The 11707-nt window shown below is 29.1% G+C and overlaps 1 protein-coding gene across 1 annotated transcript; it reads left to right on the top strand.

Moving 5' to 3' along the window:
* The first annotated feature begins 7529 nt into the window (after positions 1–7529).
* On the top strand, positions 7530–11502 carry LOC106765246 (probable receptor-like serine/threonine-protein kinase At5g57670). The gene is made up of 10 exons (XM_014649799.2): positions 7530–7895; positions 8008–8105; positions 8382–8631; positions 8722–9399; positions 9500–9748; positions 9843–10006; positions 10095–10174; positions 10259–10406; positions 10507–10656; positions 10929–11502. Exons 1-10 carry the CDS (start codon positions 7727–7729, stop codon positions 11172–11174), a joined length of 2232 nt encoding a protein of 743 aa, XP_014505285.1. The 5' UTR covers positions 7530–7726; the 3' UTR covers positions 11175–11502.
* The last annotated feature ends 205 nt before the right edge of the window (positions 11503–11707 follow it).

Raw genomic sequence — 11707 nt, 5'->3', positions numbered from 1 at the left:
CAAAAACGTACAAAGAACACATCACATGAGCATCATGAAAGGTTTGGCTTCTCGTAGGCAATTCAGTAAATTCAAACTCAGTGTGCGTTGTAGTCAACCGTCACAAAGTATAATCTAGAGCTACGTTCTATAGTTATAAATATTTACCAAAAAAATAAAAAAATAAAAGGTGAGTATTACATCGGGAGTAATTTTGGATAAAAAAACTGCTATTCATTCTAATTTTATTTCTTAAAAGTTTTCATGAATTTTAGTCTTTAATAATTTCAATAATATTTTTTTATTATACATTTGACTTTAATTAAATTTAAATTTATTTTTTAAAAAATAATTTTGATTTCTTTCCTAATTATAATATTTTTTCAATAAATATATTATTAATAAATATCATACTATATTACTTTTATCATTAAGGACATTTGAATAATATTCACTTTCTATCAATTAAAATGATTTATTTTATATGTCACATTAATCAAATTTTACATTAATTTTCATAATTTTTTTTTAAATCCACTTTCATTCGTCTTTAAATCTTTTTAAAAAAATAAAATTCAATTTATTCTCAAATCTCTTCAAATATATCCATTTCTTCTCACTCAAATTCATTCATTCAAGTGAACACACCTTACATATTAAAATCTTGATATTAATTGATAAAACTAGTAAGATTAATCACTATAAGAATTTTATGAACTAGATTAATTTATATCTATAATTAATCTCCGTTTTAAAATATTTTATAAATTTAATTTTTTTATTAAATTTTTTATTTTATTTCATATTTAAAATATTTTATTTTTTTAGTATTTTATTGTCTAATTTTGTTATCAATAAGAAAACACTTTATTATTACTTTCATAATTTTATTTTCAAGTTGTTGATTGAACTAGTTCATTCTTTTAATTTTTTTTTTCCTTTTTTGAATTTATCAGTCAACTAATCTTAATGAGAAAATAAGTGAGTTGAAGCAAATTGTAAAAGAAAGAAAAACGAGTTAATCAGAAAATTAAAAGACAGAATAATAGAAATGTAATATCAACATTATTTCATTCACCATAAAAGTAAAAGTAAAATATATTTTTACTATAACAAATCATTCTAAAAAAATCAATCAAAACTACTAAAATTTATAATAAATCTAAAATTTAATCAAATGTTTATAAATTTATAAGATATGATTTTCTTAAGATTTAATTACATTGATATAGCAAGTGTTGTAATGGAATAATCTAAATAAAAATGTTAAGGAAAAGAGAAAGAGTTGGGACGTGGATAGCATTTACTGGGACGAGGGTTTAAAGTGACACGTGTCGGCAAGAAAATTGAGAAAGGTTTTGATTAGGTGATTGATTGGGAAATCACGGGTAACTTCACCGCTCACCAGATATTTAAATTCACTTTTTAGGTAGCAGCCCCACCTTTTCACTTTTAAAATTCAATTTTACACTTCCAACTTCCGTTTATATATTCTTCTTCTTTAAAATATATTAAACTATGAACAATTTTGATTACTTTATTATTTTAATGAAATATAGCATAAATAATTATGATTTAGTTCAAAAAATTTAAATTTATAGATTAATATATGTAACATAAACGCAGGTTTATGTTTTTTTTTTTCAAAACTTATATCTCCTTTTTCTATATAATTATAATTTTTATTATTATTTTGTTAATTATAAAGTGTAATTAAGTCAGGCCAAGATTGACCTTAAAGAAATACTGTCCATTTTAGATTAAAATAAAAAACTTATAAATTATTTTTTTAAGTAATACTTTTATTGTTTTTACTATTATATATGATGTGACTATTTTTTATATAATTGTAAGAAAATCGTAAGCAGATCGCATTTAACTAAATAAGAAAGTAACAAATTTTGAAATTTTATTGAGAAATATTTTTCTCTTTTATGCTTTCTTTTTACTTTTTCATCAATAGAATGAGAATGAACTCATTATTTCTTTTATTTTCCTTCGTTTGTTTCAAATAAATTTAAGTTCATTAAGATGTCAAGTAAAGTAATAACTTGAAGAAAATAATTGTAAAGCAAATTTTTTTTATAAATATATAGAAAATATTTCAAATTTATTTTAGCATATTAATATATTTTATATAAAATATCACTCACTACAGTTTTTTTTTATGAAAAAATAAAATAAAAGAAGCAAAAAGGCATAGTTTTAATAACCTTACAAGTTAAAGTGCCAATTTTCCAAAAGTTATAAAAACAAAAATAATTGATGATTACAGGGTTACAGGGAGTTTAGTTATTTCTTTATTGTATAAACATTGGACAAATTTTCATATGAAAGGATAACTAGAAAAAGGAAAGTATACAGTTGCTTCAGATGAAACATAGAAATAAATATCATTTATTTTATTTTTGTACGGGACGGATTTATTGATTTATGTTAGCTAATCTTCAGAATATAGATATAGATCATTAAATTGTTAATTAGCTAGATTGTCACTTAAGTTATTTGTTGAACAAAAATAGGAACAATAATTGATAAAATTACTTTAAATTTAACGAAACCTGGTCCTACAATATTTAAAGCAAAATTTGAAATTAAGTGATTGTTATTATAATGATATTCAAATCTTTACAATTTCTTCCATCTAACTTAAGGAAAAAAAAATACAAACTAAATATTTCTAGCTTAAACTCTATCATTATCTTTTTCTAGATTAATTTAACGAAAATAGAATATTATGTTTAATAACTTTAAATAGTACTCGACGGCTATAATGTCATTCAATTTCCTACAATCGCAAACACAGCTTTTGCTCGAAAAATAATTAAATTATAAATCTTTCAAAAAGGTAATAATTAAAGTTATAAACAGAAACCTATATAATAACAAAAGCACTCGTGTTTTCCATAATTATATATTTCTTATTTGCAAAAGGAAGTACAACGTTGCTTTTGCAATAATAATAACATTTTTACCTAGATGGAATCGATTTTTCTTTGCAAATTCTTTCATTGATATATGAAAAAATTGAATGTAGCATTAAGAGAAGGTGACCAATCACTACTTCTTTTGCCTTTACAGCTCAGAATTTCATTAAAACAAAAAACATGCACATCATGCATATTTATTCAAAAGCAACCTTTGATATAGATTGAACATGTAGATATTAACTTAAAAGATTGAAAACAAAGAAAATTAAAGTGTGATGTTCTTCACATGACAAGGAAAACATAGTAAAAGTAATTCCAACAAATATAGCTCTAATTTGACACAAGAAAGTTCCGTGCTCTTTTGCTTATGCAATTATGCATGCATTTCAAGAAAAAGAAAAAAGTTAAAAGAATAATAATACTTTGACAATATTTTTTTGACAACATTTTAACATCATTTACGTGTCATTTTATGATTAGTTCAAAATTACTCCACAGTCAATAAAAATAATCATAAACACCACCATGGACCAATCACATAATGACCCATAGATGATGTTAAAATGTTGTCAAAGTATCATTATCCAAATTTAAAAGTTTTTCTTTATGGAAGATATGAAGTTACTTTTGTGAAATGCATGTAGAGATAATTTTTTTAGAATACTTTTATTTTTTGAAATTATATATTCCCCCTTAATTTATTTATCCTTCTTAAAATTCTTTTTTTTTATATTTTTTCTTTCTTTCTTGTTACGTCATTATTTTTTTTCTTTTTATTTCTCTCATATTCACACCAAATAGATAAAAAGAAAATCTTCCATTTTTTAATCGATTAAGAATGGTTGTTACGAACTTCTTTTTTTGTGAAAGTTTGTTTGCAATGAGTTGTGGAAAGGAGTGTGTTTGGATTATCGTAAAAAACAAAGTAAAGTTTAGTTGGACTTAACGTCGTAACTTAAGGTTTAATGAAAAGTAAGTTTAATTTAACTTGGTCTATGTTTGAATGATTTATATTAAAGTACTTTTTTATGAAAAGAGAAAGAAAGGGAAACTTGGAAGAAATGCACAGAAGAGGAGAAGAGGTCCTTATCAACTTTGGGCAGAATGGAGTCAAATACGATATGCCACTGAAGAACTATTTTTATTTCTTTAAAGTCTTGTTCGTTTGAGTGAATTTGGAGAAAAGTAATTGAGAAGATTTGAAGATAAATTTTGTTGTTGTTTATTTTAATAGATTTGGAGATATGTGAGAGTGAATTTGAAAGTAAATTTTTTTAATCTGTCACATAAATTAAATCATACCCTAATTCTCACAAACTTTACTTCCAAATCCATTTACTCTCAAATCCACTCAATTATTCTCCCTTAAATCCACTCAAGAGGACAGAACCTAAAACATTTTTTTGGACATGTTAATCTTCAATTAATGATAATGTTACCCCTTCAATTAATCTTTTTGGTGACGCATATTAGAGGGCATATTTCATCATTTAAATGGAAGCTCAATTTCTTAAGTGACAAAAATAAAAACAAAAACCAAAAAATAATATTTTTTTTCGTTACATTTTTATTTGGTTTTTAATTCCTATTTTCTTTTTATTTATGTCAATTTATAAGTTTGAGATTAATATGAAATGATTAATTAATTTATATTTTCTCACTTTGCTCAGTGTAGCTTCTATACTACGGTAAAGAGAATTGTAAAGTTAAAAAAGATAAATAAAATAAGGATAGTGATGTGTATTGAATTAATTAGGCATGGTCTCCTGATAAAAAATAAGTGTTAGCCCTTCATATAAGTAAATTAATACAGAAAAGGAATTCCCAAAACCCTATAATTAGGAATGTAGGAATACCTCTTTAATACACCAGCATTTTGCTATAGTTTATCTTTATTTTTTAAGTTGAAGAATCTCACGATACATTTTGTGAAAATATTTGGTAAAGAAGGTTACTTAAATTATTATCTAAATCCCATTAAAATAGATTTAGGATCTTTGTTTTCCTATAGATTCAGTAAGCTCTTCACGAATTATATTGAAAAGGAAAGATATTAATGGATCATCCTCTTTAATTTTCCTTTTCATCTTACACTATTTGTTGAGTCTTCATTCACTAATAAATAAGTGAGTTTCATTCTAAGTATATAAGTTAAGAAATTCTAAAAGAATTAATTATATGCTTTTTAATAATTTACCTTAAGATTGAAAAAATTTTCTTCTCTCTTTAACCAAAAACATGAAAATAAATTAAGTTTATTTGTTGATAGTTCATAAGGAGTATTTTTCAACATAGGTCTTATCACTATTTTATTTCATAGATAATAGTTTTGATTATCTTTATCTAAGAATGTTTTGGTAAAGAGCTTTTAGAGAGCATGGTCTTAGCCATCTCTTAAATAGTTTTGTTTTTCCTTTCCACAACTTCACTTTGTTTAAGTTATTTCGATGATGAGAAATTATGGTGTATACCATTTGATTAAGAGAACTTTGAAGTTTTTCATTTTCAAACTCAATATCATGGTCCTAGTGTCAAAGATCCATTAACATTGCTTATTTTGTACTTTTTTTTGCGAAATACTTCAAATACATGGAATAAATAAATCTTTATAGAACAAATTCAAGAGGTCTTTAAATGGAGTACATTTTAGGTTTAACAAATCTTTTTCCAAGATAGGTTAATTAAATTTTGAATAAGAATTTTTTTTAAAGTTTTGAAATATATTTGAAGTCTATGTGTCCTAGCTTTTTATCTCACAACCATATTTCATTTTCTATGGAGAGTAAGTGACTTTTTTTCTTACTTAATTCCAAGAGATCAATTTCATAAAGATTATTTTAGTAGTGAACACGATTTGTTTGTCAGAAGATGAGACTACATATGTGTCATTATTAAAAGAAATTATATAATCATTGCCACATCACTGATTTATGCTTAACAAACTATATTTGAAATCCTCTACATATACACCTTTTAATGTAAATAGAAGGTCAACTTGCCACCTTCATGCCTTTAGAGACCTATAAATATAGACTGTGTCTAACATGTGTCATGAGTATCTATGATTTAAAAACTAACTTTGTTCATGACGTCTTTGTATACAACATGTCTACAACAAGAATTATAAATTCTCTTAGTACTTAAACTTTTTTTAGTCCTTTTCTTATTGATCCACCAAATGAATCAAGTAAAAAAATCTTTATTTTAAAATCTTTATAATAAAAAAGTAAAAGTTATTGTAAGTTTATCCACTGTAACACTAAAAGAAGATTTAAGCAAAAAAAATTAGGAATGCCTACAAATATTAGTGCAAATTGGCCTAATATTTGTAGTTAAGGGTGATTGAATGATAATTAGGCTGAACAATTAGAAAAGTTAGGAAAAAAAATTGTATTTAATGGTTCATTACATAATGAAGAATTCTACATCATTTATGATTTTTTTTTGTTTTTTTTTTCTTTTGTAAATTTGAGAATTGTAATTAAGTTTTATGTTCAATTATGTCGTAAATTTTATCAATTTAAACTGTCATATGGTGAATATTCATAGTTTGAAGCAAGTTATTCTTTTTTTTTCTTGTAAAGATTTCTCCAAGGTAAATGCTTCTCTCAAACATTCAATTCCAAAGAATTTATTTTAAAATAAAAATCACCCATTGATTGATCTTACCGTAAAATTTTTGTGGATACTTTGACTATATAAGTTTTTTTATTATGAACTATTTTAGCCTCCACCCACGTAGATCAAAGATCATGTAGGCTAAACTAATAAGTCTAATGACAGTCCATATTTAAACAATATACTTAAGTAAATTAAATATTGTAATTAATAATAATTCATTTTATTTAAAAGAAAGTGTAAAGACTAACTCTTACAATAAAGTAAAACTTATTCAAAGACCAAACATTCAATTGCCATAACTTTAAGAATGTAAAACTTACACTTTCATAAATTCTCTTTTTTTTTTTTTTCAAATTAAACATACCCTCACTCATGATAATAATAATAATATCCCATTTGCAAACAATTTAATAATTCCACATTAGTCAAAATAAAGATAATTTAAATAATTTTTTTCCAATTTGTTTTAAATATTTTCTAAAAGTAAAATCATAAACAATGTTTTAAATATTATAATTGATTTTAATGGTAAAAAAAGCCAATATTAAAAGATTGATATTATTTATAAAAACAAAAATAGTTTTAAATTATAAAAAACTATAAATTTTAAAATTAACAATACCTTAAATGCAACACTCAATTATAATAATATCTCAACATACTACAACTAATTAGTTAAAAAGCAAAATGAAAGCAGAAACAAAAATCAACCACAAAAAAAAATAAAAAAATAAAAAACATGTAAGTATGTATAATTCTACTACTTCTCAATCCCTTTCCACGTTGACCTAAAAGAACAACCTCGTGGTAGATTCCAAATCCCGAGACAAAACTCTTTGATATTTTTAATGAAAAAGATTTAGATCCAATGATGTTATTTACTGGTGGGACCCAGTGGTCAAAATCCACGCATTAAATCATGATGACACACAATCCCATGCTTAAAAATACGTATCCGATAGCATCACCGTTACAGTGGTATCATTAGTTAACACCACAGCATAATAAATAAATAATAATAGCACTGATAATTTCTTCGCCTTTCGTTTTCGACTTTGGTGCGCACACACACTCACGCACGAGCTTCAAAACCAAACCAAACTTTGTTCCAACCTCCAAAGTTTCAAACTTTTTTTCTGCCATTCATGACTCATGCCATCACCGACAATAACAGAACAACGGTAAAGCACTGAATCATGAAAATGCTGCCAACTTCCACCGCCGGAGAGCTCAGCCAAGGTGGCCGGACGGTGGTCGTTGGAGTGAAGATGGACTCCCACAGCACCGAGTTGCTCACTTGGGCTTTGTTCAAAGTGGCTCAGCCCTGTGATGTTGTGCTTGCTCTTCATGTTCTTGGGAATGATGGTATAATTACATAACCATCCCATCAAATGATTTTTTTCTTTTTCTTCTTTTTTTGGTTTTTGTGGAGTGTGACAGTTTTTTTTTCTCTTTTCGGCGAAATGGGTTGCTGCAGAAATTGTTAATCGGGATGGGAAATCGTCTTTATTTTCACTTGTCAAAGCGTTTGACTCTGTGCTTGCCGTTTACGAAGGGTTCTGCAATTTGAAACAGGTTGTGTTTCTCAGCATCTCTCTCCAACTCTTTCCCAGTCATGTTCTCGGAGTTTTAAATTGTGTCGGTGATTTTGTCACTGTTTTTGATGGTGATCGCAATGGCACCAGAAACTTTGTTTAACATTGCATATTTTTTATGTTATGTGGGACACGGATTCAATGTTGTAACTCGAGTTACAAATAATGTTTTAGCCTAAAGGGTGAGGGAATCTCTTGATTAGAATATGTGAATTGTAAGTTTTTTCTTTAATTTTTTTGTGGAACTATTATTCAGGTGGATCTTAAGTTCAAAATATGTCGGGGTTCATCAGTGAGGAGAATTCTGGTTCGAGAAGCAAATGCTTATTCTGCAACGCACATCATAGTCGGAAGTCCTCAAGGTCTTCACAGAATTCGGCCATGTATATCTGTGGCAAGGTACTGTGCTAAGAAGCTACCAAGGGATTGTTGGGTTCTTGCTGTTAATAATGGGAAAATTGTGTTCAAGAGGGATGGATCACCAGCAACTGCAGCTGACATGAAAGGTTTTTATTGAATTTTCCTTGTTCTGTGCTGTGGTGTGAGATTGTGAGTCTCATGATGTGTAGAGTTCTGAGTGGATGTGTCTGTTGCAGGAGTTGATCAGAACCACGCAACTGGGGTGCTTGGTTCATTTCACATGACACTTGGCAATACTTCAAAAGTGCTAGATGATGATGGTACCGCGATGCAGGGAAAGGGTAGTGGTCAATTTTCAGATCACAGTTTGGCTAAGGCTTTCCTGGAATCTAAAGAATTCATTGAGAAGAAGAGTTGCTCTGTTTGTTCTTCAAACCCAGCACTGTTTGGTTTATATTGTAACCATTCCGATGAAGAGTCTTGTGGTGATGCTTGTGATGAGAACCCTTTGGCAATAGTGTCTGTGCAGACCAATGATTCTGCTTCTAAACCAGGTTGGCCTTTGCTTCACAGGACAATTGTATCTGACAGAAAATGTTCTGAAAGATCGATGTTTCGCCAGATCTCTGTGGTACAATGGGCAATGCAGTTACCTTCTAGAAATCTTTCATATGCTGCACATCTTGATCAAAAAGCAGACAATTGTGGCCCAAATAAGGATCAGTTTTTGGGTCTGGATAGCAAGAGTGGTGCTCTTGTTCCAGTGGATGCTGAATTAGGGACTGCCTCTGTGCCTGAACACAACCCTAGAAGCATTCCTAAGGAATTGGAGGGCCTTCATGAGAGATACTCATCCAGTTGCAGATTGTTTAAGTACCAAGAACTTGTACTTGCAACATCAAATTTCTTGCCAGGTGTTTATTTTATCTTGTGCTTGTTTGAAACTTGAGATCAACTTGTCAAAAAAAAAAAAAAGAGGGTTTATTTTTAACATGATTTGTTGTGTGATTTCAGAAAATTTGATTGGGAAAGGAGGAAGTAGCCAGGTATACAGAGGCTGCCTTCCTGATGGCAAGGAACTAGCTGTTAAGATCTTAAAGCCATCTGATGATGTTCTGAAGGAGTTTGTTCTAGAAATAGAAATTATCACTACCTTGCATCACAAAAACATTATTTCCCTCCTTGGATTCTGCTTTGAGGATGGTAATCTTCTTTTGGTCTATGATTTCTTATCAAGAGGAAGCCTTGAAGAGAACATCCACGGTACACTACTTTATTTTGTCACTGTTAATTTCTTTTCAACCCATGTGGCCTGGTTAACTCATTAATTTCTTCTTTTCATTTCAATGAAATATAGGTAATAAGAAAAATCCACTTGTGTTTGGTTGGACTGAGAGATACAAGGTGGCCATGGGTGTTGCTGAGGCTTTGGAGTATCTACATAATAATGAAAGCCAATCTGTGATCCATCGCGATGTAAAATCATCAAATGTTTTGTTATCTGAAGATTTTGAACCCCAGGTACTGTATCCCTTTATTGGTTGAATTTCATGTTTTGAATCATTTGCACATGTTAGGCCTTATTCTGCTTTGTTGATTTTGAACTCAGCTCTCTGACTTTGGACTTGCAAAATGGGCATCAACTTCATCATCACATATAATCTGCACAGATGTTGCTGGAACCTTTGGGTTTGTACTTTCACACATGCTGCAGACAGAATTTGCATTTAAATAGTTCCAATTTCTAAATTCTATGAACACTCATTTATGCAGTTACATGGCTCCTGAGTACTTCATGTATGGCAAAGTAAATGAAAAGATTGATGTCTATGCATTTGGTGTTGTGCTTCTTGAGCTCCTTTCAGGGAGAAAGCCCATAAGTAGTGATTATCCAAAAGGTCAAGAGAGCCTTGTCATGTGGGTATGTCTCTGCAATATTATAGTCTATCACCTACTCTGCTACACTTCTTACATATTCACATGTATTGAAGGAAAAATAATGGAAAAACAACTTTTTGCAGGCAAATCCAATTCTAAATAGTGGGAAGGTGTTACAATTGTTAGATCCTAGTTTGGGTGATAACTATGATCCTGAAGAGATGGAAAGGATGGTCTTGGCAGCCACACTTTGTATCAGACGTGCTCCAAGAGCTAGACCTCAAATGAGCCTTGTGAGATATCTATAAACTATAATTTACCCAGGCACATACACACACACATACCAACACACCATAGAGATAACATGAACTTGTTTGAACTTATTTGGATGAGTTTCTTCCATAGAAATGACAGAAGAAATTATTTGCTTCAATTGGATAACTTTTTCTTGATTGTATTTGGATAGATTTAATAATAAGCACTTCTAAGATGAGTTAGTAACATCACACTCCTTGACTTTATCTTCATATTTGAATATTGTGATATTTGTTTCATTGGAGCACAGATCAAAAAGCTCCTTGGAGGTGATGGTGAAGTGATGAAGTGGGCAAGACTAGAAGTGAATGCTGTGGAAGCAGCAGAAATGGCTGATGATGAAGCTTGTCTTCCTTCTTCCAATCTGCAGTCACACCTTAACCTTGCTCTGCGTGATTTGGAGGATGACTCACTCTCCATTTGTAGTGTTGAGCAAAACATCTCATTGGAGGACTACTTGAGAGGCAGGTGGAGCCGTTCATCAAGCTTTGATTGAGCAAACTTGTAGCCATTTGCTAGAACAAGGATTGTGTTTTTGAATCTAAATCCTTTGTAGATAATTTTGGTGTGTTCTGTGGAAGTTTATAGATGGGTTTAGGATGAGAGGTTGTTTGTGTGTGCCCTCCTCCTTCCCTTTCATTGTCTAGGAAACTATGCCTTGTAATTTGTAAGGCTAGTTACAATTTCTCCATCTTCATCACTTGGTACCAGTTTCAACCCTCATCTCATCTATTTTCTGGTGCCAAAAATAAAAGTTGTATCTTAAAACTTCGTAATGATTACAGTTCTCGTGTACTTAATAAATTTAATCACCATTTCTTTTATGTGACGTTTGTATTGTTTCCTTTTTCCCCTTATAACATGGATCATCTGATTCTGTCAAAAGAATCACTTTCTTAAGTTAGAAATTTTTACTTTACAATATTTGTGAATTATTTGATAACAATTCAATAATAATAGTTAATATAAGAAATATTATTATTTTAAAGTATGATTAGGATTTAAAACTTGTTGTTGTATACGTATATT

The sequence above is a fragment of the Vigna radiata genome, chromosome 6 (genome assembly GCF_000741045.1).
Source record: "Vigna radiata var. radiata cultivar VC1973A chromosome 6, Vradiata_ver6, whole genome shotgun sequence".
Lineage (NCBI taxonomy): Eukaryota > Viridiplantae > Streptophyta > Magnoliopsida > Fabales > Fabaceae > Vigna > Vigna radiata.
This window is presented reverse-complemented; position numbering and strand designations above follow the sequence as displayed.

Excerpts from the sequence above, each read along its gene's own strand:
- LOC106765246 (XM_014649799.2), top strand. The coding sequence starts at position 7,727 with ATGAAAATGCTGCCAACTTCCACCGCCGGAGAGCTCAGCCAAGGTGGC. Across the intron at positions 9,749-9,842 it reads CCTTGAAGAGAACATCCACG|GTAATAAGAAAAATCCACTT; the intron begins GTACACTACTTT and ends AATGAAATATAG. Across the intron at positions 10,657-10,928 it reads CTAGACCTCAAATGAGCCTT|ATCAAAAAGCTCCTTGGAGG; the intron begins GTGAGATATCTA and ends ATTGGAGCACAG.